Here is a 27,592-nt window from a genome sequence, read left to right as displayed (position 1 = left end):
AATAAAATGTGGCACGTCCATATAATGGAATATTATTCACAATAAAAAAAAATGAAGTGCTGATTCATGGTACAAAATGGAGGAACCTTGAAAATTATGCTAAGTGAAAGAAACCAGACACAAAAGACCACACGTAAGAAATTTCTAGGATTGCAAGAATGGGCAAATTTACAGAGACGAAAAGTAGATTAGTGGTTGCTTAGTGGCTTGAGGGGAAATGGGAAGTGACTGCTAGGAGAGGTTCTTTTAAGGGTGACAAAAATGTTCTAAATTCGGATGGTGATGATGGTTGCACAACCTTGTGAAGACACCAAGAAACACTTTCAATGGGCAGACTGTATGGTATGTGAACTATCTCTAAATAAGGCTTTTTTCATGTGCACACTATGACAGGAGTGCAAGGACCCATAGCAGGCTCACCAGCAGTGCACAAAGCCAGGGAAAGCTCTAGCACAGTGCCGAGGTGCTCCACAGGCACTCAATGCACATGTCTGAAGAGAGAGGATGTTCCCAACGGGAAACTGGGAAGGAGTTAGGGCTTGAAGGATAAGCAGGAGCTCACTGAGGAGGAACACAGCAAAGGACGTTCCACGCAAATGGAACCAACGTGAACAAGGCCTGGAAGTGGACGGTCACACGGGCTGTCTTGGTATAGCTGGGGAGGTACTTTGGGGGTCTCAAAGGACAGGCTTGAGAGCTTGTGCTTCATTCAGTAGAGGTCAAGATTTTTCAAGCAGAGAAGTTAGACAATCAGTACAGGATAGCTTGGGGATTGATGGTTCAGGCATGGGAAATAACAAGTCATAGTTGAAAGGACATGGTTTTGGAGTCAGAGATCCAGGATTTAAAATCCTTAAATTCTTTTTCCGATAAACTTGAATAACCAGCTAGGGATGGGATTTTATTTTGCTCACTATTTGATCCCTGGTGCTTGGCAGAGTGCCTGACAAAGTAGGTGCTCAATAGCCATTTACTGAGTGAAAATGAATGAATGAATGGCTATGCTGAACTCAATCCCATTTGACAAATGTTTATTGAACACGTACTGTGAGGCTGGCACTCTGGTAACAGTGTGCGCTCTTCAAGGGTAGGGCCCCCGTCTGATCTCTGATCCTGTTTGGCACAGGGTAGGTGCTGAAGTCATGTTAATTCCCTCCCCTCTCCTGGTCGAGGAGGCTGCTCCAAGACCCAGTGAATCTTGGACAGGCATGGCCTGAATACATCGCTGTGGCTGGCAAGAAAAGGGAAGCTGCAGCTGTAGGGGTGGAAGGCTTCAGGAGCAGGGGGTGATGCCCACGGTATCTGTCCTAAAGCCAGACACAGTGCTCCAGAGGGCCAGTAGGCAATCTGAGTCATCAGAGCCAGCAGAGAACTCGGTGGGAAGGAGACTGACAGTTCCCACAGCCCATTCTCAGAACCCTCTGCAGACTGCCCTGCACCCGCAGCAGCAGGCCTCCAGGCAGGGAAGCTAGCACAGGTAGGGTGGAAACACAAGATGCAGGCCTTGCAGGTGAAAGAGGAGGGGAAGATGTGGGTTTCCTGAACCCCCTGTCCTGACCTTGGAGATGTGCCATTTCTGCATCTCCCCTCTGGCCAGGAGGGTCCTCCAACTCATGGCTGACCATGGTAGGAAGGGGGCTCCTCCGTCTCCTAGGTCCCAATTCCTGGAGGGCCTCCCCTCCCCTGCCTTTCCTTCCCTCCCTTTCCTTCCTGCAGAGCTTCCCTTGAGCCATAAAAATAAAATAAAACACAAACACCCACAGTCCAGGAGGAGGGCGTCAGACAGATAATGGGCATTTTATATCTTTTTATGACACTCCCCATAGGCAGCTCGGCAATCACAGCGCAATAAAGGCAGGCATGCAGCTTGCATAGTTAAACAACTGCCGGGTAATTAGGCACAGCAAACACACCACTGGGGAGGCCTCAGGGCTGCCCTGGGATGTGCCTGCAGCCTGCCCTCCTGCTTGCAGCCCAGTAGATGCCAAGCCCAGGCCTAGCACCGTAGGTTGTGTTGCGTTGGACAGACCACTGGCTGCGGCCATATGCACACTTGGGCTCATGCCTGTGCACACTCATAAGCACACCTGCCCACACCCACACACAAGCACTTCCTGAACAGCTGGCCTGGACCTCATCTCCGCAGGAAAGCCACTTCTCTCTTCCAAGTAGGGTAGCCTACGGTGTCTCGAGGGCCCTGCCTTAAGGCCCTTGAAGAAGTCACAGGCCTGACTGCAGCAGGGGCTAGCTCATCCGGTAGCTTTGAGCTTACTGAGTTGCACAGGCAAGGGGACTGATGAGCACACAGACATGCTTACATGGGCTCTTACTCTTGTAAATTCCAACTCAATATAGAGCTAAATTCGAAATAAGTTATTTTTTAAAAATACACTCACACACACCATACACATATTCCTATTACTATCTCTTCTGTATTTTCCCCCATCTGCCTTGACCCATCCAACCTCCTTACTAGACTGGGAGCTCTGTACACATGGAGACCAGACCTGATTCATCTCTGAGTCTAAATGCCCTGATTTACAGGGCTTTGTTGAGGAACGAGAGTTAACTGAGATGTTAAATTAGATGTGTGCTGGCCCAGGCAGAGCACAGGGCACTTGCTATCTGAGTCCTAGGTGGTCCACACAATGCCCATTCCTTCTGTAGTGACCCAGTCAGTCAAATTCAGAAACTTCAGGGAACTGATGACTAATTAATGGGACAGAATAGACAAAACCTGCTACAATCCCACCTGAAGACAGAGACAAAGATCCCATTTCTAGGAACCACCTAGATCAGCTCTCATGAGTCAGCCAGGGAAAACTAAAGCACCCAACCACAAACCACTCTTCCCCCGAGAGAGCTGACAGCAGGCCAGGTGAGCTCAAAGAAAGACTTTGGGTTGAGCCAGCATGGTCCTGTATGACTGTGAACACACATTCAGCTAATTTTACTGGTCTCTACTGGCCATCACTCCATGTCTGCCACAACCACCAACAGAGGGGATCAAAGGCCAGATGAAGGGCCTGGGCTGCACCCTGCCTTTAGGGTACTCAGACACCCCTTCCCTCAACCCTCTTTAGAAGCAGAGGTAAACTTCTCCTCACTCCACATTCTTATAGAGAAGCCCAAAGCCTCAAAAGCATTCAGCTCCAATCCAGGTCACTCAAACTGTGACAGACGCTAGCTGTCCAAATTCCTCAACACTGAGGAGTTTGGACAGCTCTCCTGACTTGATGCCAGGCAATGCCCTGCCTTCCTTGGGCCCTCAAATTTTCCCAGTGGGATAGAGTGGTGCCCCAAGGCTAGAGATCAAAGTAAGTTAGGGTCAAAGAGGGACTTCTCTCACCTTCCTTGCGTCTGTCACATTTTTGCTGGGAGCAGAAATAGGAAACCTCAGGCACCATGAATGATCTCAGAATAGCAAAGGTAGAAGAGACCACAAGAAAGATACCTCATCCAGTTCTCTTATTTGTTAGATGAGGAAACTGAGGCCTCAGAAAGGGCAAGTGACCCAACACTGGAGCCCATGTCTTTATCTTCCAGGTGCAAATTCAGTCCAGGGTTCTTTGTATTGCACCATACTGTCCTCAAGAGACGAGGCCCACATCTGCCCTCCTCCCGGTGCCTCGAGTCAGACCACAGAGCCCAAACCTACACCTTCCCCCATATTCCCACATGTGGGCAAATGCACACACCTGAGTATCCACAGACACAAGCCTCCCCACATGGAGAAATGTGAGATACACTTGTTTAAACACATATGGACATGTATATACACATGGGCACACCCTCTTACACACAGACAGATCCTCATTAAATAGGTGTCACTCCCAAGGGATTTGGTGCATGAGGCCACTCCCTGTCCTTCCCCAACCACTGCCTCCTTGGCCAGAGAACTAGTAATGGCCAGTGTGTGTGTTTGCCTGTGGGCCTCCAGATCAAATCAGACCAGATCAGAGGAACTGCTTTCAGGTGGTATCTACTATGGGACAAGTGACAGGAAGGAAGCCATGGAAGGAGGGAACTTGGATTTACATCTTGGTCACGTGGCCTTGGCCAAGCTTCTTAATGTCTCTGGGTCTCCATTTCAGCAACCATAAAATAGCGCCAACAGCCCCTGCCTTGCTGAGAAGCAGCAAGGATTAAACATAATAACATGTGGAAAGCACCTAGCACAGAGGTTGGCAACAACTGGGGCTCAATTTGTTGCTGCTCTATTATTGATACCGACAGACATGGTCCAACCTGCCTTTCCAGAGTGTTCTTCAGGGTCATGTGGGGGATGGGAGGCCAGGCTGTGCCTCCTGCCTTCAAGGACGTCTCTGTGTTTCTTTCTCCCTTTCTGTAACTCTTCCCAGTTTCCAGGGTCCAGAGTAACAACAATTTAAAAAACAAGAACAAAAAGAAAAAATCAAAACAGAACAGAACCCGGGAGAGGGCAGAGCAACGAAGGGTTCCCTTAGCTCTCTCAGACTGAACACTGAGCACTGATGAGTCCACCTCTTTCCTAACTGCCCTCGGCTCTCTGCAGTGTCTCTGCCTCTGCTAGCCTCCTGGGGCCCCTCTGCTTGCTCTGTGCATTCAGAGAAGCAGCAGATCTGGTCCCTTTCCTCAAGTGGCTTATGGTCCTGCACAGGGTCAGTCCAGGCCACACATAATAACCAAGAGGTATGGACGCTGAGCCACTGGGCCCTCACCCCTGGCCCGAGGGTGAGAATATGGTCTCTGTAGTCTGGATGCCTAGGTTTAAATCCATGCCCCAGACAGACCCAGAACAGCTCTCTACTCTCCTCCGCCCCAGAGCGAGCTCAGAATTTACTTTCTCAAGGACATGAGACAAAGACAGAGGAGGCTCACAGTGGGACCAGGACGAAGCGATTGCATCAACTGGCAGGACACAGACTCTGTGCAGCAGCCAGCAAGAGACACACAGACCTGGGGCAGGCCTCGTTGAAAAGATCTGCCATGGAGGGCATTGCCGGCAACTCCAGGGCAGAGGTCCTTTTGTAGCAGCTGCAGGGAACCTCAACCAGGAAGAGTCTCAGGTGCCTTGAGCTGATTCCTTACCAGCTCCCTTCCCCCTGTGACCACACTCATCAGGGACGCAGAACAAGGCAGACTAGCTCCCCGGGTGAGGCTATGCCAGGCTGCCCGTCCACACACCGAGTACCAGCACTTTTCTATAGGCTTTACAAACATGACCTAATTGAGTCTTCACTCTGTAATTTTCTGTATGTTACCATAAAGATACTGGGGTCTTCGAGCAAAGCAGGCTCGAACTATCCACAGCCATGGATGCTACAAGGCATGCTGGCCTGAGGCCCCTCCCTGCTATCCTGGACCCATGGGCTCTCTCTTCCCTCACATGGACAGAAACATGGCAGTTTCTGAAGCCTCGGCCCCGTTCTTAGAGGCAGCTTAGGCTGGCTCCACCCTAGACATCAGGCAATGTCTTACTGAGCTCTCTTGCTCTCACTTTCTGTTTTCCCTCCAGTAAAAGGCATACACATGGCTGGCCCACATCAGTAGCTTAAAAAACCTGAAAACTACTGTTTGTAGTTCCCCAGTCCAGCAAGCGCTTTCACCCCTCCAGGCCTCTGTTCACACTGCTCCCTCTGCCCGCATGCCTCTTCCATCCTGACTTCTGAGAACTTACTCATCTCTCAAGTGTGTCCTCAATGAAACTCTCTCCCACAGCCCATGGATGGCGCTAGGCTCCTCCTCCCTGGTACTCACTTGACCTGTGCTGGAGGAACCCCCTTTTCCTAGTCCCACGCCCCAAAGGAGTAAATGTCTACCTTGAGCTCCTGTCTCCTCTCCCCTTGTGTCATCTACTAGCCATCTTGTGTCTAGTAGTCAGTGTGAAGACAAGGGAGCACAGTGCTATCACTTCATGCACAGGACAACTCCAGGAGTGGGTACTGTTTTTCCTGTTTTACAGAGGCTGACACTGAGGCTGAAGAAGTTGAGTAACTTTCCTAAAACCTCACAGCTAGTAAGTGAAGAATCAAGATTCTAAATCAAGCCTACTAGACTCCAGAGTCTAGGTTGTGCGTGTCAGATAATGTCATCTTTTATAGGTTCAGAGAGGTTAAGGAACTTGTTCCAGATCACACAGCTGGTTGGTAGCAGTAGTAGACATTTGAGCCAGACTCTTCTGGCTCCAAAGCTCTTTATCTTGTGCCAGTGGTCTCTAGCCTGTTAGCCACATCCCCAGGGGCCAGTGCACATATCATGTGTCACCTGAAGACTAAGTGAAGGGTAAGTGTCACATACAGCCATGCCATTTGTCTAGGATTATGTGGCTAGTAATGCAATTAACAAAATGTGATTCATTTAAAAGCCAACCAAATTTCTGCACCTTTTTTCATTATGTACTTTCTCTATCACTATACACCCAAAATACAGGTTCCACCAAGTGTTCAAGGGGAAAGGGAATGTCTGTGAAGTTTTCTGACATTACTAAGGGCCCCATGTGCTCTGTCTGCCTACTTCTCTAAGAGCTCTCCAAAACCACAAGTAGTACCTTTCTCAAGGTACTTTCCTGATCCTTGGTTACAAACTCACAATACAGAAGTGTCCTTTTATGTGGAATAACTGTCCAAAGGTCATCAGCAGCAACAGGAGGACTTGAGTCCAATGAATGTTACGAACTAATGCAGTCCCCAGCAAAGAGGACTCAAGTCCTGAGCTATGGAAGGAGGGAAGGAGTCAGGGAAGTGAGTTTCTGCCTTTCCTAGCCTGGTCTTCAGCCCCTTCCCTCTCCACCTGCCTAGGATACACGGTCTAGGGGAAGGAACGCACCTATGTGGATTCAAATCCGAGCTTTTCCTCTTCCTGGCTATGTGCCCTTAGGCAAATTACTAACTTCTCTAAGTCTATTTGTCTGGGAAATCTGGCAGGGGAATAGGCACCTGGACTCTGAAGCTCATTAGTATAGCCTTATATTCAGTGTGCTTGTTGATACCCAGTGTGTCCCAAGCCCAGTGCCAAGCACTGGAAATACAGAGATGGGTGGTAAGCAGGCCTCACTGAGCTCGCAGCCTAGTAGGAAACACACACACGTAAGTAGATGATTACGAGATCATGTGATATACTCATTACAAAGTACTGAAGCCGTACAAAGGAAGAGGTGATTGACTATGTCTACCACAAGTGGGGGAACGTCAGAGACGGCTTCACAGAAGAGGGTTTTGAAGGATGAACAGGAGTTTTAGCAATGCACTAAAAGGGGAAAGGCAATGTAAGCAAAGGGAACAGAATGAGCAAAGAGATGTGAAAGTATCCTGTCTATTTGAAGAGCAGCAAGAAGTGTGATACGGCTGGAATGTTAGAGGGACAGGAGATATGAAGACAGGGATGCTGCAATTAGCTAGCTCATCCAGGCCTTGGGTATCTTGTTCAAGAGAAAGGATGGGCCACAGCCTCCCATACCTACCCTCTTGGCTCCAGTGCTCTTCCTGTCAAAACAAGCACACTGCAATGGCACCCTTTCCTGTGTCTTTGATTTAAGAGTTCCTCTCCTGGCCCTGACAGTAAGGCATTTCTGTCCCACAGATTATAACTCACTCTGGGCTATTATTCAGCTCCCCAGCCTTGGCCCTGCTGCAGTTAGTCCAAACATAATATCCTTCATGCATATATTATCTGTCTCCCTATTATCTGGAATCATTTCGGAATTAAATTTCAGTCCTGCAATATTGGCTTCAGGAGCGGCGCGCTTTATGGGCTAGTCAAAGGTTAGAATACCAATCAAAATAACAGTGCCGATGCAGTGAGACATTTTAATATTCCAAAACCCGGTAATTGTAAAAGGACATAATATTTTTTCCCTGATTACCCCAAAGGCAACACATGTTAACAAGGCGAGGGAAGGAGTGAAAGAAATTTCAGAGTTCAGACAGCTGTAAGACATATTTAAAGGAAAAGCCCAGTCAGGGCACTACACCATGGGGGCAGGGCGATGAGAAGAAAGGAGACATTCTCTCTAGCTCCAGCTGCCCCTGACTCCAAATACCGCACTGGTCCCTCTGCTACCTCTGAACTAGGTCCCAAGAGCCCATTCCCAAGGGCAGATGTTGCAGAGTAGGGATGAAAGGAGAAAGAAGACATGAAGCCTGGGCTCTAGTTCCAGGTCTCTAAATCCAGTAGCTTCCAGCCCCCAAAACGGCCCCTCCCAGGGCTTCAGCATCAACTCCAGCAGCAAACGCTCCAGGATGCTCTCCTATTCAGCCTTTCCTTGTCCCAGGCCTGTGCCCCTACCTTTCCTGTGTTTAAACCTGCTGCTTTGTGTCCTGTCCTCTGTGTTCATATTTCTCTGTGTACATATTTCAAAGACAGCTAGAGGCCCTCATCTACCTGACCTCAGAGCTGGCTCCATCCAGGATGGCAGCCTGTAAGTGCCCACTGCTCCATGGACAACGCCCTGTACTTTGGATGATGCCAAAGAGCTGGGCCACAGCCCCAGTCTGGTCCTGACCACTGAGTAGACCAGGAGCATGTCTCAGTACAAGCCTTCCCCACTACAAAATAAAACAAACAGCTGGCAGGGCCCCTACATCTTCATGCCTCTCTTGGTTTTCGTTTCTTATTTTTTCCAAATAGCCCCAATGAAGGGGCTCTAGAATAGGCACCATTCTAGAAAGAGTCCCAGCCTCTGTCAGGCTGCCTATCACTTGAGCAGCTTTATCCCCACAGCTCCAAAAAAGTGACCTGACCAGCAGAGTCTCAGACACTTTCACTCCTGACAGCTTCCCAGCTAGCTCAGCCCACTCGCTGGAGCCTCCAATCTGCATCATCCCGACCTACTGACCTGCCTATGGCCCCCAGCAAAGAACTTCATTTAGGCAGAGAATTTATTCCTCCATAAGCCCTTAATTTATTACTGCTCTGATTGGGACTCTGAATGCTCCAAGGTCAGGAAAAGTCGTACTCAGTCATAGACACCAACCCTCCCTTCAGCAGTTTCTCCTGCTGTCCACTCCCAGGGGAGGGGGGAGACTGAAATGCTTCTTGGAGGGACCCAAGAATGTCTCCTCTCCCTATTTCACAGCTGGTCCCAACCCCGTCCCCTTCAAGGCACCTGGAAATTGTAGCAGGGCATATAGCACAGATGGCAGAGGAAAAGTGGAGAAGCAACCTTCACACCTTGGTTCATCTGGGTCTGTCAAGTCTAGGTGACCTGCAACCCCACAATTTCTGAGCATATCTGGCTGAGTCCTGCCTGTCAGGACTGACTTAGAATCTTCCTAAGGCTGCCTGCCTGCTTCCTCAAAAGCCCATCCAAACAGGCCCAGGCACCAGAGGAATTCCAGACCATCTGTGAGTACATGTGCATATGCTTATGGCTTGGTCTGACTGTACACGAACTGTATATGAGTAGGCATGCGCTTAACACGTACATTTATAGCTCTATGTCCTGCATATGCAGTGAGTATGTATGTATATGTATACACATATACTGTGTGCTTGTGTATATCCACATACTCATCCTTCTGGAGGCCTTATTGATCTATATATTTCTTGATCTCTTATTTACAATAACATTCTCCTCCACTCAGCCTTAGCTACCCACCCCCATGGGCACACCTTGGCACCTGCCAACACCTAGAACTGCTGCATCTCTGAAATCTCTAATTCAGACACCCTACTCTCCAACCATAATCTCTTCTCCTTCAATCTGGCATGCTCAACCATACCCAGTACACCTGTTCCTCATCTTACTGGGACCTATCTACTTTTTCCATATCTGTCAGGCACCCTGCTGTCTTCTCTTCCCACAACACCTAGCTTAGATCTCACAGTCCATCTTGGCAACCACTGTCTTGATAATATCTTCAACTCCTTTGTTCCTTTCATCACACCTCCTGGGAAAGTCTCCACTGTTGATGAATCTAAATGTCTGCCTTCTGCATTCCCACAGCCAGGCAGCTGAACTCTGCTAAAGAAAAGCCATACAACTGAACAGAGAAGTTCCACTATGAATTAATGTCACCAACCTCAACTGGACTCTCAATGCTGCCCAGAAATCTTACCACACTTTCCAAGTCCACTCACCCTGCTATTCTTTACTAAAACTACAGCAATCCTTTTCCACTTTCTGCAAACCTTCCCAGCCCTCCACTATTACTTATCAGCAAATGACTCATCTCCTACTCCACAGAGAAAGACAAAAGCCATCGGATAGGAAGACTTCTTCTTGTCATCACTAAATCCACAAGACACCTGCATCTGTCTGCACCCGTTCTCTTCTCCCTCCCCCATCACAACAGAAGAGGGGACCTTCCTCTGGAAGAGTTCACTTCAAGAAACTAGATTTTCTATCCCATCTCCTGTCATCTTCCCAGACACCTCTCTCTCACTACATTTTTAACCTTTCCTTCTCTAATGGTGCCTACAAACGACAACATATGTCTTCATCTTAAAACACAAAACCTGCCCCATGTCCACACCTGCTCCACCACAGCTTTTGTCCTTTCTCCTTCAAAACCATGTTTCTGAAGAAGTTAGTTTCTCTATCTCCCCATTTACTCCCCAAGTCACTCCAATTTGGCTCCTGTTCCTATCATGTCATCAAGAGTTTTCACCAGGGTCCCTGAGGTCCTCATGCCCAGGTCTGAAACTTATATTTCGGTCTTTAACATTACCTGGCTCCCTCCAAACTAACCAGTCCTCTTCCTCTGAAAACACTTTCTTTCCTTGGTTTCCGTGACACCACACTCTACTGGTCTACCTCTTCTTCTACCATTCTTTTGCTCTTTCTCTTTTTTACTGTTTACTTTTTTTAGCACAGAGTCAGGCAAAACTAAATATAAGTTCTAGCTCTGCCATGCACCAAAGTGAAACACTGAGCAAATTCCATCATCACTTTGTGCCTCAGCTTTCTCAAACTTAAGACGCAAAAAATAATAGTAACTACTGTACAGGGTTGTGAGGATTAAATAATGTGGTAGATATTAAGCACAGTGTTTGGCACAGCACTGTCCAATACAAATAGAATGTGCACCATATTAGCAATTTATGAACTGAATGCACAGCTCAAATAAAAAAAATTAACTTTAAGAATACATTTTATTTAATTTGGTATATCCAAAGATTACATTTCAACATTGAATCAGTATAAAAATTATTAATGAGGTATTTTGTATTTTTTCATTCTGTGTGTAATTTATAACACATCTTAACTGAGATGCTAAACCTTCATCAGAAATGCTTGATGTGTATTTAGATTTAAATAATTAACAGCTAAAAATGTAGACTCACCAACCCAGTCTGCTCTACATATACTTAAAAGCTCTTCAAGAAAGTTTTTAACTTAAATTTAAATTAATTAAAATTTGATAAAATTTTTTTATTAAAGTATAGTTGATTTACAGTGTCAAGTTAGTTTCTAAAATTAAATAAAATTTAAAACTTGTTCCTTGGTCATATCAGCTACATGTCAAGCACTCTATTGCCACAGGTGGCTAGCGGCAACTGTATTGGACAAGACAGGTCTAAGATGCATGAAAAACGCAATTATTAAATAAGAAATATTATTATTACTATTAGTGACCACTCCTTCTTTTCCATTTCTGATTCTTCCTCCTCTATGCAGTAAACATCGGCATTTCCCAGTGTTCTGTCCTAGGTTCTCTTTTCTTCTCACCTTATATCCTCCCTTCCCATGGCTGCAATTATCCTTTATACACCAATAACTCCTCCAAATCTGTATCTCTTACCCAGATCTTATCCCTGAGCCCCAGATCTATATATTCAAATACTTTCTTGGTAACTTCAAAGAATGTCTCAAAGGCATCTAAATGCAACATGTCCCACACTGAATTCACCTTCTCTTTCAATCCGAAAACTTCTTCCATTATCTCAGGAAGTTCATTCCAATTTACCCTGTTGATCATATCATAAACCTTGGAGTCACGATGGTCAAATCCTTCATCCTCAACCCTCACAGCCAGCCACCATTCCCTGTCTATTGTACAGTCAGCTCTGCTGTTAACACTAGTTCTGAAAGAGCAAATCTGTTCCAATGCAATGGATGTATTAGGGAACGAATTAGCATAACGCATTTTGCAAACATGTGAGATTTTGTCCATAAGCAATACCATAGGACATACATAGGAAACTACACCCAGCTGAACAGTGCTGTGTAAGAATGTACCAAATGCATATATGCACACACCTCAAACATCTACCAGCTACCTGGATCACCACATGTGCTACAAGCCGCATCCATCTGATTCAACTTCTAGTTTCAGAGAACGCTCCTTCCACCACTTCACAATAACTCACAAGCTGCAATCCTTCTTCTGCCCATTTACACAAGCAAACTTCAAGTTTTTTTCAAGATAAAGTGTGCTATTCATTGTCGTATTTAATATAAATTATGTAAAATTATGCTACCATTTTTATTAGAATCCCATCATTTTTCATGTGTCACTGATGAAGTTTTTGAGTATTTTACTTGTATTTTTACTGTACAACTTTCCATAGCATGGTGATTTTTAGGAAGGTATATGCTGCATTATAGCAGAAACGACTGTACAATTTAACACTCCAGACTCATGGTCCATTTCTACTGCTATCAGTTTAATCTCACTAACTCTCATCTTTCACTTGGACTCCAGCAATGGTCTAATTCTGTGGTTGGTTCTCAACCAGGGACAGTACGTCCTTAAACATCTACTGTATGCCAGGAACTAGCCAAAGTGATGAGGAGAGCACAGAGAACAGAAGAGACAAAACTCTGCCCTATGGAACTTACATTCTAGCTCCGTGAAACTGCCAGGCCTCTCTTCACCTCAGGGCCTCGTCACGTGATGTTTTCTCTGCTTAGCTGATTCCTGCTCATCCCTCAGGTCTCAGTTTACACTCCCTTCCTGGGGGAGCTACACCCAACTAAGTCAGGTCCCTTTGTGATATGACCCCATGACTCTGAACTTTTTTGTGTTATAACACAATTGAAATTTTTTGTTTAATGTCCATCTTTTCTGTTTATCCCAGGGCCCAGCACAGTACCTGGGACACACAAGGCACTCAAGAATATTTTTTTATTGATGAAGATGTGTATATTATATATGTGCGTGTGCCTTTACACTTTATGTATATATAAACACACTCATATCTGTGTATATTTCCATGTATCTCTGCAGCTGAATATGTGTATACACAGGAATGCAAATATGGATATGTAAATATAGTTCTGGGTACGCTTGCTTGAGTGTATTCATTCACCTGAGGACACGTGTGTGTGTGTGTGTGTATTCTTCTGGCCCCTTAGTGACAGCTCTGACCTCCTGGAGGCTGCTGAAAGCAGGGCCCCAAGTCCTTTCTAAGCTGACAGTTCAATAAGAGTATAGATCACTCAATGACATTCCAAATGTCAGCAAACACTGGCTTGCTCCTCTCTGCTACAGGGAAAGTACGTGGAGGCGGGAGATGGGGAAACCTGGCCACAGAAAAGTTGCTCTTTCCTGTCGTAGCCCACACCACCTGTGGACAGGAGAGGGCAGCTGAAAGACCACGTTCTGCCTCTTCTCAGACTGGAGGCCTTACTCAGTCAGTGCGGATGGTGAACTCATTCCCAGTTGCTCACTTACTCCGCTGGTCCAGGTGGCCAAGCAGACCAGGACCCTCCCCATTCTTTCATGGGGCAAAGCCCTGCTAGGGGATTGAGGAGAGGAGAGAAAGGGAAGAGGAGAGGACAAAGTAAGATCAAGGACAGAAGAGGAACCTAGAGAAGACAGGGCCTGGGTAAGGCATGTATAAGGCTTTTGCATGGTACTCCCACAACCTTGGCAATGGCCTCTCTGGCTCAGCTTTTATCATTACTCTTTTTAAGGGCACAAGAATCTTTTGCAACCTGCAGTAGGCCACAGAGTAGGAAGATCAGAAGGATCACCAGGTACCTGGACCTCCAGGGCCCTGCAGCCTCCCTGTCTTGAATGGCTGCTGCAAAGGACTGGCCTAATGTGTGGAGTGGGGTCATCTTTCCTTCTGGGCCCTCAAGCACAGCTGGAACATGATGTGGCTGGATGGCAGAGAGGAAGGGGTGAAACCCTGGTTTTTCTCAGACTTGCTCAGTTTACCTCCCGGGAGGCAATCACAGAGCCCTCAGTTTCCCTTTGTGCCCCTGTCCCCTTCCATGGCTCCACACAGTCTGGCAGAGAACCAAGCTGAACAGGCTCAGCGTAGCCTGCCTCCATTGCCAGCAGCACCAAGGTAGTCCTGAGCGGCAGTGGTATCACACGGGTCGGCTGCCTTCCTGCCTCTCTGCCAAGGCACCCAGAGGCAGGGAGCTATCCACACACCAAAAACTCTAGTGAACTTCACAGAGCAATTGTTCATGGTCAGCGCCCACCTCGCCTGGCCGGGCCTTCACATTGCATTTGCCGAGGCCAACAAGCAACCTCAGATCCACTCTGACAGCTGGCATGCTGTCTTCCAGGAGTGCAGGCCTGGCCACACCCGCACGTGCAACCCTGCCAAGGCCTGCATGAGAGGCCCTCTCAGGAGCCAGCTCTCCAAGATCAGTCAGCCAGCCAGCAATTGTTCACTGAGCACATACCCTGCACCCAGCCTTGATCTGGCGCCCGGGGACACTGAGAGGAACCAGGCTCAGTCTCTTTGCTTAAGATGGACAGACATGTCTGCAAGGAAACATGGACTCAGTCTCAACACTCTAAGATCGCTGATATCCGGTATCAAGGAGCCTGGAGGCAAGAGATGGACTGCTGAGCTTCTTGGGGAAGGTGAGACCTGAGCTGACTCATCAAGGAGAGGGAATATGCCCAATGAAGATGACTTGGGGAAGGTGGGTTTCAGATGAAAGGAAGGCCACAGGCCAAGGCCAGAAGGTAGGACAGAACCTGGCCTCCTCAGCCAAAGATGGGAAGTAGTGAGTAGCCATTGTTCAGTTGTGAGGGAGATCAGCGGGAGAGGAGGGTACAGGTCAAAGTACAAGCAAGCCAGAGTGCATAGGACCTGTGCAGCAGGGGACAGCAGAGGAGTTCACAAACGCTGCCACAAAGAGTGGCTGCCCTGAGACCCAGAGAACAGAGTCCAAGGTCACTCTCTTCCACAGTTCCTCCAAACGCTAGCTTAGCTCCAGCCCAACACACACCGAAAGCATGCAGCTCCCCCTGCCGAGAAGCCTTGTCTCTTCCTCAGATCTATAACCCGCCTTCCTTGAATGCCCAGTTCAAGACCCAAATCCTCACTATACCTAGCCTGACCCTCCAATGATCTCTTCCTTCTCTGAGCCCCCTGGGAGCCACTGAGTTGACCAACAGCATGGGATTCCTGAGGCTGCCCCAGGTCTGTTGGCCTTATATCAGGATTTATGGGGGTGAGTCTCCCTAGGGGCTGGGCCTCCTGGAGCAAGGATCCTACTGGAGCAGGGATCTGGGGAGTCTATTTCTACACCTCCTTTCTTTCTCACCTAGGAAGTACAGCACACACAGGAAAGTACAGTTTTCAGGGTGACTCATTCTCTACTAGGGCCCACTTTCTGAGCCACACGGGGTCCCTCCCAGCCCACAGCCTCAGTGCCCACTCCCCTGGTGTTTAGTGCTATTTTAGTGCCAGTCTCCTCCCTCATGCTCGAAAGGAACTGGGCTCTGGTTTCCATGGTTCTTCTCACATGAGCAAGGCTCTGCTGGGGCTAGACAGGCCCAAAGGCAGCCTGAACCAACCCCACCTCCCAACCAGAGGGAGATGCCAGGGCCAGTCAGGAGCGTCAGAGGCCACACTCATGATCACTCATGATACTTTCCCAGAGTTCAGCTAGCACCACATCCCTCCTAGAGGCTATGCAGCTCAACCCAGAGATGGAGCTCTGAGCAGGAACCTAGAAAATCCCCTTAATTGGGACCTCTCTGCACATCTGGGTGACACCAAGCAGGGCAGTGTCAAACTCTACCCAGCAGCCTGGTCGCAAAGCAGCTCCCCACTCCCAGAAATAACCACAACCTCTCAGTGCACATTAGCTAGGGAGGAGGAAGGAAGGTGTTGAGAAAAGAGAAGAACAAAAAGAAAAGAAAAGAGATGAGAACAACAAGATGAAAAGAACAGAGATGAGAAAAGAAAGCAAGAGAGGAGGGATCTGAGGCACAGGAGAACCAGAGGAAGCACCCGAGCAGGGCTCAGACACAGTACCTTTTTCAGATTAATCCACTGCTTGAAGTAATCTGCCACTGGCAAGCCCAAGTACTGGCACTGGCCCGGGAGCCTGAAGAAAGGGAGGAGAGAACAAGTTCAGCAACCCATGTCCCAGGTACAGAGTCTTAAAATAGGAAATCCAACAGTGTCTATAAGACAGAGAGACCTCAAAAGGCTAGCCCACTAGTCAGGGGTCCCCCCAACCCACTCAAGAAAGGCACTCCACCTCCAGCACCTTGGACACTGGTTCCCATCCAGCCCACAGATCCAAATGTGAGAATCTGGAGATTCTACTCAAAATAGTATCAGCCACTACTGCTTTCTGATGGCCTACAGTCTGCCCAGTACCTTACTTACATTTCCAGAGCGATGCTGTGAGGTGGGTAGATCTGTACATTTCACGGATGAGACAATGAGATTCAGAGGGGACCTAAGGTTCCACAGCTAAAACACCAGACTGCCAAGAATTGAACCTGAGTCTGTCTCCCTCCAAAGCCTATGTTCCTTCCAATGCACCAGGCTGTTGTTGTTTTGTTACACAGAGAGGCAGAGATATAAGACAGGAAGAGAGAGAGGAGGAGTACACAATTTAGAGAGAGCTGAGCAGGGGCATCAGCTCACAAATAAGTCTCTGACAATAGGCTTTCTGTGATAGAGAAGAAACCATGCAGAAGGATAAGGAGGGGTCAGAATCTGAATCTAGGGTCTGCTCTTGTTTTTTCTTTAAATTACAGTTTATAAACTATCTCTTCTTCTAGCTGATGATGCCATTTTGCCCACACAAATCCATTCAACCAAACACTTAGTGATGTTTAATAAGAGTCAGACACTTAGGACCCAAAGAGTTAAGACTTAACTCCTGCCCATAGGGGCTCACAGTTTGTTCAATGGAATGCATAAAAAAATAATTAGATAACAAGCCTTAAGTTGGAGCATTGGGGTACATGGAAGGATGGAGAAAGATACTAGAAATAACAGCTGAGGAAGATCAGAGAGCTTTCCTGCTAAGGGGAGCTTGGCCACAGGCAATAGAGAGCCTCTGAAGAGTTGTGACTTACAAAAATTTTTCTGGGGGCAACAAAAACAATACACTAAAAAAGCCGAGTATTAGCCAGGAGGCTAGACAGTAGCCACAGAGACAGGGAGCCAGCAACAGAAAAAAAAAAAAGAGACATAAAGGAAGCCTTGGTGACCCCGTGGGACGTGGGGCCCAGGGAGAGAATGCAGGAGAACCCAACTCTAAGGCATGCGGCTTGGCTAGCTTCATGCTACTCTCTGAGACAGATACAAATGAGAAGGCAGGGCACAGAGAGCATATTTGACAGCCAGAGCACACCAGCAGGCAGTCAATTTCATTACTGTTTTAAAATTCTCTATCTCAAGTGTCTCCCCAGCCCAGTGTGGACGGCTCCCACTGCCTCACCCCTGGTACACTGCTGGAAGGGAGCATGAATTTGGGAATGCATTTTAGATATATACCTGATGCATGGTAAGCACTCGGTATCTGTTGAGTTTGGGGTGCCTAGGAGACACTTGGCTGTGGGATGATGTCTAAGGGGCAGCTGGATACTCAGTTTTGAAGAGAGGTCTGGATGGGAGATAAAAACTGCTGAATCATTAATGTAATTTAGGTACAATTAGAACCACGAGAGTAGATAAGATCACCTGGGAAGAGCATAGAGTGAGACAAGTAGATGCCCAGGCTGAGGTCTCTCTCGTAAGCTTTGTTGAGCTAAAATGAAATCAGGCCACCCTACCAGACCACCACGACAGACAAGGAACTCACTCCTTCACACAGCAGTCAGCTCTAATTTTGGACTCCTTCAATTCTTACAACATCCTTCCTTAATACTAAATTAAAATCTATCTATTTTAACTTCCACCCAGGAGTCTGAGGTATGTCTTTAGAAAACTACAGAGAGAGGGGAGGGTCAAGAGGTAGAGTGCATGCTTAGCATGCACAAGGTCCTGGGTTCAATCCGCAACACCCTTAAAAATAAAGAAATAAATAAACCTAATTACCCCCCCCCAAAAAACCCTAAATAAATAAAATTACTCTTAAAAAGAAAAAAGAACTGATTTTTAAAAAAAGAAAGAAAGAAACTACAGAGAGTAAGACTTCCGTCTCTTCCTTGCAGAACGCTCCTAAGATCTGAGAGCCTAAGGAACTTCTCTCAGAGCTCCCTTCTCTACATCGCATACCCTGAGCTCCTTCAAGAATTCTGCCGGAGGTGATGTACCATGAGTCAGGACTCACCCAGAGGACAGGGCTCCTGGACCTTTGTCAGGCTATCAGATAGCCAAGGTCACACACGCTCTTTGGACCCCCCTTCACTTCCCTTGCAGTCAACCTAAACAATAAAAGCAAGCTTACCCTTCTGGGAATATTTATAACTGATTTTTGAGCTTAAAATGCAGGTCATTCGTGTCAAATGCCATAGAGTGATTAAGCAAGATAGAGCTGAGAAAAACCCAGTGAATTTGGCATCAGTGGGCTGGTGGGGCAGAAGGCAACAGGCAACACGTTGAAGACTGAGAAGAGATGAGAAAGTGGAGACCACCAGTGCAAACTCCTTTTTTAGGAAGCTTGGCAATGAGAATCCAGTTGAAATGATTGTTTCTACCCTAGAAAGTTAAAGTTTTAGGGCAGGCAGCCTGCCTCCATCACTTGTCAATGATTTGAGAGATGCTGTGGATGCCCACGTTTCAGGGCATAGTAGTGTATGATATACAGTAAGGATTTACTTTTCTAAGAACCGAGATACCTTACTAAGGGGAAGATGACTCTCAACACCCGAGTGGCACAGTGACATGAACTACAACCAGTCAATTTCCTGGAAGGGAAATTCTGGCTGAGGCCAAGATGATGAAGGGGTATCCAGGTAGGATGTCCCTGTGTGGGAATCAAGGACCAAGGATACAGGGAAATTAGGCAAGATTCTGAAAGATGAAAGGTAGCTTTAGAAGCTAGGATGTGGTTGCCTAAGAAGCAGAATGGTAATGTTTGAATATTTTCTTATTTTCTTCAATTTTTCTTTCATGTTCCTTATCTGTAGTATATGTGAAAATGCTTATTCAGATCATCTATTTTTGAAAAGTTACATTAAGGCCTATGAGTGAAGGGGGCCACCAGAAGCAGCAGAATCTGCAAAGGAGCAGGCCAGGGGACCATCCAGCAAAAGGCAAGGGTCCTGGGTCACCTATCATATGCTCCCCCAGCCGACCCCAGCACTCCCCACATCCTCCTTCCAATTCTTTTAGTTGACACAGGCCAGGAGACCTACCGGCTGTGGCTGGCCCTGGGAGAGGGAGGGGCTCCCTCTTCAGGAGGATTTCAAAGTAGGTCTCAGCTGTAGACATTTCTACCCAGGTAGGAAGGGTCTAGCTCAGTAGGATCCCGCCTATTTCTCTCAGAGGAGGACTTACACCAGAGGGGCCGCACTGAGGACAGACTGGACAGATTTTCAGGATGGAGACTCAGCTTCAGACACGGCTCAGCAGCAATCCAGACTGCTGCTGTGCCCCCGCCGGCTGAAGCAGAAGGAGTCGACACCATACTTCTCACGCGGGGCTCTAATCACTCGCAGGTATACACACTGTTTGCAGACCCACAGGCATTCAGGTTGTTGAGCCCTCCAGCCAATGGGTGGTCCTAGCCCTGTGACTTCAAGACACTAGCAGTACAGATGTAGCAGGACTCAGGCCCACCTTCACAAGAGACACAGGGCCAAAAGCCAGAACCTGACCTCCCAGGTGCCTCATGGGAAGACAACGACCCGGTTCTACGACAGAACCCTAGCCCAGCTTAGAGAGCACCAAGAGAAACCCTGTGAGGAAGGTAGGTTAGAGTAGTTGTCATCCCTTCATAAAAGAGGAAACTGACGCGCAGAGAAGAAAAAGGATCTGCTTGACCAGACAATAAGCCAAGGGCAGAACCAGAAATGGGATCTTAGTATTCTGACTACACAAGGCATCAATCGTGTAGATGCACTCAGGGTTCTTTACAGCCCCTGGGAAGGCAAGGTGTGGGGCTTAGAGAAGCAGGTAGCATAGTAGTCACCGCTCAAGGTGATACCTGGGTCCAAGGTTCTTAGGAACCTAAGGAAGGTACAAGCGGGTACATGGTTCCACCAATTTAGAAAAGAAAAGGGCAAAAGCCCCCCTGGCACAAAGGGCCTGAATGCTGTGAGTTCCTACCAGATACTGATTGATTCCAAGAAAAGAGCCATTGGCAGCGGGCCCTGGACTAGCCTGCGGGTATGAACGTGCAAGTTGGTTTATGGTGCCCAGGTCTCCATACAGCTGGAATCACTGGGTACAGGTCTCCTCAACTGCCCAAACATCATCTGGTCATGCTTATTACTGCTGCCCAATGAAATTTTATGCACCAAGTCCACAGGTGTGATTTCCCCTTCTTTATGAGGGTCGGAATGACATCACTGATGGCCAATAGAAAAGAACCAATTATGTCCAGGCCATAAAAAGGAATGGGATTTTTTTCAACCAAATCAAAACTTCCTTCAGCTTCATGAATGCAAGAGGCCCCCTTTAAGGAAGCCCCCCTCCCAGTCCTGCCCATGGGCTCTAAACTGAGGGATATGATCACTTTCCAAACACTATGGGGCCTAGGGCCAGAGAGGGGCTCCGCCTCTGGCATTTACCGCATGGCCCTGTTCTTATCACACTGGACCCCTGGGTCATCAGAACAGACTGTGAAACCCCCACCCTCTGACGCCTGACTGGATCCTTGCTGCTCCACCCAGGGGGAAGTTAGAAAAGATGGGGGTACTCCTCCAGTTCCCTTATTACTCTTGCTAAATAACAAAAAGAAAGCAGAGAAAGCCCTCTCTCTCTTGGAAAGAAGAGAACAGTGTGGGAGGAACAGCAGTGTAAGAAACAGCACTCCCCACCCCCGCAGCAAGCATACAGCACAAAGCAAGAAGACCTCTCATCCAGCCCCACCACCTGCAGCCCAGTGCTCAGGCTAGACCCAGACAGCCCTGATGGCAAACAGGTGTGATCAGCTCAGCGCCAGCCAGGACCAAGGACTAGCTCATTAAGGGAACGCTACCCTCACTAATGGGTATGGGTGGGATGAAGCCATTGTTCACAAGAGCTCAGCTTTGAAGATCAGGTGAAACAGAGCTGGGGGGCTCTGCTAGAACTGCTAGGCTTGAGTCAAGGAGGCCAGCAGCATCCACGGAGGTCTGACAAACAGATGGGCAGACACCAAGAGCCAGGACCAGCAGGTGAGCAGGCACTAGTGTGGCAAAGGTCATGGGCATTCTTCCTTCTGAGTTTCTGCAAGTCTCAGGTACAAGCCTCAATTAGAGAGATGCATGTCACTCTCAAGCCCTTAAAGGAGGAAGTCAGCCAAATCTGAGGCCATATTTGACCCCTTTCTGCCTCTCTGGAAAGGCTGTGAGACCCAGATTTTGGACTGATGTAGGCTGTCAGTCCTGGAACCCCGAAGCACATACTTCTCACCTATTTTGTCCCACCTGATACGCAGAAAAAGGGGAGGGTTGAGGTGCAGAGGTGAAGAGCAGGGAGAGAGGCTCTGTCTTCTTCAAAGTCACATTGGAGCACGGAGGCACAGAAGACCCAGCCAACCAGCCAGACGGGCGCTCCTACTGAGGGGTCACCTCCGAGGGCGGTGAGGCTTGTTTCTATGAGGGTCTCCACGCTTGCTCATTCTAATATAAACCTTCCTGCAGAATGTTGTCGCTGGCTGTCCTGCATCTCAGAACCACATCTCCTAGGCTCGTCTCCAAGCCCAAGGGCTGAGCCTCAGGGCAGGTCCCTTTCCCACAGGTCCCAGTCTGGGCGTCCTCCTAGTCAGAGCTGCTCCAGTCAGCGTGATGTGACTCTGCACCCCGCTCAGGCAGGCCGCCCTGGCCAAGGCAGCACTTCGCGGGGGATGCAGCTCTTTGTCTCTCCTGTTTCCGTTCCCCCACCCAGAGGAGATAAACAGACCCCGGGTGATGAACGGCCCGCCTTTCACGATCACTTTTCCTCAAGTTGAGGAGAGTAGCTGGTGATGGATGGGCTGGAATTTGGTTATCAGGAAGGGCTGTCAGCCAGAGGTGCCTATCTCCTCCCCCACTACGCAGGGCATCATTATGCTGTGGCATCGAGGTAAAATATGAGCAAGGGGAGGGAAGGAAGAAAGAGGGGAAGGCTGGGCTTCTACATGGAGCCAATTGAGCTACAATGAGAGCAGGCACGGGGCTGGGACGTTAGTTATCTGCCCGTGACACCTTTTATCTCTGCACAAATTGGTCCTTCCGCCCCCACTGCATCCTCTTATACAAACAGAGGCAGGCACAATGTGTCACCACTGCAATCGCATAGCAATTTAACCCGAATTAGTGAGGGGGTCAAACCGGGAAATAGGGGTTTCTCATTTCAACAGGTTCCTTAGTCTCTGCTCTGAACTACCACATTGTGGGGAGGAGGGTAGAGAGAAAGCAGACTCATAATTGAATTCACTCACTTGGCCGCTGCTGATGTATAAAAAATTAATGCTCAAGCCTCGTACTTATCAAAGCTGGTCAGTTTCCATCTCACCTGTGAGATGCACATGGCAGAAGACACAGCCCAGGCGCCCCACTCAGTGTTTTCAGCCAGTGCAGGACTGGCACAAACAGGAAGAAAGAGAAAGGTGCTGCCCCATGACAGCAGCCCCTGCTATCCCTACTAGAAGCCTTTAGGATGGTGTGTAGGGTGTAGGGGAAGGAGAGGGGGTTACAAGAGGTGAGAACATTAAAGATGATCCTGGAGAGAGAGAGAGAGAGACAGAGACACACATACACACACACACCTGTGCTGAAACTAAGGACGCTAACAGGAGCCCTGGTGGTACTGACAAGGCTAAAAGAGCAGTGAGTGGATTCAGGGCTGTTCCCCAAATTCTTCCTCCACTGCAGACCCTGGAGTTAGAGGGGTCCTAATGGGAGGAGGGCAGGCAGAGTGCAGCACAACCCCCACCCTGCACACAGCTCTGCCGCACTAAGAGACAACTTGGTCAAGTGAGCATGTGTCCTTGGGCCAATTACATCACCTCCATGCCCTGCTCTGTGAAGGTTAAAGGAGCCAGCCACGGGAAACATTTTATAAATAAGCACTCACAGAGGGATTCTGGCTAAAAGGAGGTCGGCTGTAACTGCCTCTGGAGATGCTTGCAGACCACCTGCATTGAGAAGACAGAGCCTTGCTCAGGAAAAGGATACTGGAGACTTTTTCTGGGGATGACAGAGACAGGGAAGGCCTAGAACCACTCGATAGTTGCCAAAATGAATTCCAAGAAGCTTAGGGATGAGGCGAGGAGTTGTGGATGAAGGCACATTGGTACTCATTCTCCAAATCAAAAAGATCAGCAAATAGAAGGGAACAAAAGCCACAGCCCCAAGTTAGACACAGAATAGGAGAACTTTCTATCTCAGTTGTCACCACATATTTATGGGTATCACTGAGACCCAGGATTCTCAAGGGGTGGAGGCCCATCAAACCTGATTCCTATACTCAGGGAGCTTTCAGGACCACCTAGAAGATAACCACAGCATGAAACATAATGATCACCCCAGTAGAGACTACTGCAAAAGGGCCATTTCATTTCTGGGGATGGGAGGGCAATGTTGGGGAGCAACATTACAAAGACTCAGCGACTCAGCTTCAATCCCCTTTGCTCTAACACACACACACAGACACACACACACACACTGTCCCTCCACTCTTCCCCGCCTGCCCACAGCCCTGGGAGAATGCACTGCCGACTTCTCAGCCCACTTTGCCCCTACACTTGCCCCCATCCTCTGGGACAGCTGCAGGTTACAATTCCAACCACAGGCTTCAGAAAGATGATACACTTGCTGGAGCCTGCAAAGGGTCAGGAGAGAGTACTGTTTGAAATACCAGCATGACAGCTGGCTCCTTGTCTGTCTCTCCCGCCCCCACCCCCCTCCCCAAACTTGTCATGGTACAAGAAGTCTATAAGCAGCCCATCAGCTTTAAATATCAGTGTGCGTGAAGCAGGAGCACGAGAGCGAGGGAGCGGGAAGCAGACAGCGAGCGCCTCTGTCGCCACTGCCTGTCAGGGAACACTAATGAATTTCACCACCAGCAGCCATGCTTCAGATGGGGGTGAGGTGGGGGTGGGGAGTTTTCCGGGGAGAACTCTCTCGCAGTATTAAAACATCTTTTCCCAAAGCCCCGTTAATAAATGTCACTGCAGAGCCGAGAACTACATTCGCCACTAGGACTTCAAGGCAAGGGAGGGGTGGAGATGAGCCCTGAGGTCTTCCCAAACAGGAAGGGGAGTGCAAGTGCAGGGCTGCAGGGAGCCGGCTGAGCCCCCAGTTAGGAGGGTGACTACTATGGCCTATACTCATCTCCTAAAGGCATGGGGGTGCTTGGCTGAAAGGACCAGGACAAGAAAGAAAGGCTCAGGCAGGGTGAGAGCCAGCTGTGCCTCCCAGGCCAGACTCACCCCCAGCCCACTTCCCGTCACTTCAGCCAACTCACTTCACTTGCAGTCCCCTGGGAAGGAGCTCTACGCCATCTTTCCAGGTCGAAGGGAGGTGGGTGAGGAAACTGGCACCAGTAGAGGAAGCTACTTCCCCTACAGGTGTCAGGAGCCAGAGCTTATTATTATCTCCACTTTACAGATGATGAAATGGAGGTCGAGAGTGAGAATGAGACTTTCCCAGGATCCTATGACTAGTAGGTAGTGGAGCCAGGATTCAACCCGGGTCTCTTTTCATTCTAAAGATCCTGCTCCTTCCATAATACCATGCAGCTTCTCTGAGGAAGGGCTGATCACCTGTCTCCTGTGTGTCCTCCATGGCCGGGCCCTGCCCTTCCCCTTCAGTCTCCCTCTGGTACAAATGCACCTCTGGCCTGGCCTGGGCCACAGCTGCCATGTGGCAGAGGGCTGGGCTCCAGGCCAGGGTGAACCCAGCCTGGCAGAGAAAGCCCTGGGCATGAGCCAGGCCATCACCTGGGAGTCTCACAGCTCAGAGGGCATGGCTGCAGGCACAAGCCCTCCCCTGGGTGCCCTCTGCACGGCTCTGATCAGCAGTGTCTGATTTGGCAGCGACCCACTGTGCAGGGGGCAAATGACATTTAATTTCCTCTCGGTTTCCCTATGGTACAGACGAAAGGCCGTCACCTGCGTCTGGGTCTGGCAGTACAGCTGGAAGTGTTCCCAGACACATTGCTCTGGAGAGCTCCCAAACAGAAACCAGAACACAAGCAGGTGCACAGGGATGCCCCGAAGGCCAAGGAAGGCCCGTCCCCCCAGAGAAAACCAACCTCAAATCCCCACTGGCAAGCAGCCTCCAAAAGGCGCCACACATGTAGAGAGCACCTCCCCGCTCCACTGCTTCTGAGCCCACTTGCCAACTATCTCTACCCCTATTTCTCCCACCTGGAGCCTGTGTAAATGACCATGTGAAGCACCCAAGAGCCACAAACACCCTGTGGAACAGGATAACAGACACCTCCCTGGTGCTACAAATACTCCATGAAATCAAGTAACGTGTACCTTCCAGGCCTTCCCTAATGAAACAGTAACACAAGCACCTCCCAGGAGTCCCTCCCACCGCAGTTCTTCCGGGGAGAGGGCACAGTGCCCCACGTGCTGTGACTACATGTCACAGGGCTGGAGTGGCCGCCAGGACTGGCCAGAGCTCTCTTCCCCAGGTGAAACAGCAGAGGCCCCTGCAGGAAGTAGGGCCAGGGGAGGAGGGTGAGCAGGTGAAGTTTTCCAGGGCACTCTTTTCAGTGTCTCAGCTGATGAGCTACTCTTTTTGGCTGAGACGATCTGTAGCAGTTTGAATGGTCTCCAAGATACGTTACTTATCCCCCACTAGAGTCTCCACCTGGCCTATGGCCACCTTGACCCTTTGCCTAGGCTGCCTTTGTGTGGCCTACAATGCCCTCTGGAGGCTCCGCAGAGAGCATCCTGCAAGTGTTCAGGATCTAGGATGCAGTTTGACCTCTGCTTCGATACATTCAAGGACACAGCTGTTCCCCTTACCCCTGGCTGCTCTCCTCTGCCCTGACCCTGGCTCCCCTGACTCCTTCGGGTCATGTAACACTTGGCCTACACAGAGTCACACTTCTGGTGGCATTTTAAGCCATGCTTCGTGGAGGTCTACGGTTCTAGGAGGGACAGCAGGCTACTATGTGGACTGAGGGAGGAGGAGGAAGAATGGGCAGGCCCTGGCTCCAGCTTCAACCTGAACAGCTCAACTTTTATATGTTTTGTAATATTGGGCTTTCTTTAGTATTTTGTTTAAAAATAAGTTTCCTGCTAAAAAAAAAAATACTCCCCCGCCAGTCTCTCTACTGTGCCCCTCTGGGTTCTCACAGCATTTGTTTTGTATCTTCTGTGCGGTGTTCTCATGTCTACCTTACTTATCATTTAGCCTGCAATCAGTTACGCATGTCCTGATCATCTGACAGTCCCCAGAGTCCCCAGCACAGTACTTACTGGGCCCAGAGTAACTCTTAACAGGGCTAACTTTAGGCTCCTGCTGGAATATCCTTCCAAGATACACACGGTCAGCGCCTTCAATGACAGTTTCTGACAGTATTCCTTGGAAGAGAAGAGCTGCAGTGGAGGGTAACTGACATTTACAGGAAGGTCCTAGTGAAGACGTGTGGCACATGTCACTCTGAAATCACCAAATGGGGCACACCTGCTACCATCATCGATCATCTAAATCAACCTCCAGGGGACCAAAGAGACTTTTGCATCTGGCCGATCTTCGGGCAAAATGCAGCATATTCCAACAGGAAATATCACTCATTAGAAGTTTCCAAACCATGAATGTGGGACCTTGGGAACATAGGATGACACTCTCAGCCAAGTACTCAAGGGTCCCCTTGTAGAGGAGTCATTCGTCCCACAGTTCTGCTTATTGTACTGGAAATGGGTGAAGCCCCTTGGGCCATCAACCAAGCCCACTGCCGCTGCCAGGGCCTCCTTCTCCAGCCAGCTTTGGGGAGATGGCAGAAGGGGATGTAGGAGAGTGTGTTCCTCCCCGCTAAAGCCACTTGTTAATAGGCCCTAGATTCCCTTATCCCCTGGGAAAAGAAGGTAGCAATGAGCCCTCTCCCTCCCTCTCCACCCCCCATCCGACATATGCCTCCCAGCAGGGCCAGGGAGGAGAGCCATTAGTGTGTGCCTCAGCAGACAATGGGGAGGAGAAGTCTCCAGAGCAAAGGACAACTGCAGCAATTAGAATGCAGGGAGGTTCAGAAGCTATTTAACTGGGTGACCCTGAGGTCGCTGCATCTGACTCCCATCCCTGGATAAATATTGTATGAGAGGGGAGGGGGGAAGCGAGGGAGCCATCGGAGTGCTGCCCCTCCTTCTGCTCCTTTCCCCACCCCAACTGGCTGCCTCCAGCCACACACACCGAGAACA

The 27,592-nt window shown here is 48.9% G+C and overlaps 1 protein-coding gene across 7 annotated transcripts in view; it reads right to left on the bottom strand.

Annotated features, from left to right (window-relative positions):
- The window catches only part of ERI3 (ERI1 exoribonuclease family member 3), a 123,096-nt gene that overhangs the window by 41,820 nt on the left and 53,684 nt on the right, over positions 1 to 27,592 (bottom strand). For all 7 annotated transcript variants that reach the window (XM_074376623.1, XM_010948750.3, XM_045511842.2 and 4 more), the window contains one exon: positions 16,156 to 16,228. In XM_074376623.1, the coding sequence (XP_074232724.1) occupies positions 16,156 to 16,228 (73 nt within the window). The remainder of the gene's footprint in view (positions 1 to 16,155; positions 16,229 to 27,592) is intronic.

This window comes from Camelus bactrianus, chromosome 13 (assembly GCF_048773025.1).
Source record: "Camelus bactrianus isolate YW-2024 breed Bactrian camel chromosome 13, ASM4877302v1, whole genome shotgun sequence".
Classification (NCBI taxonomy): Eukaryota; Metazoa; Chordata; class Mammalia; order Artiodactyla; family Camelidae; genus Camelus; species Camelus bactrianus.
Note: the sequence above shows the minus strand (reverse complement) of the source record. Positions and strands in the feature narration are given on the sequence as shown.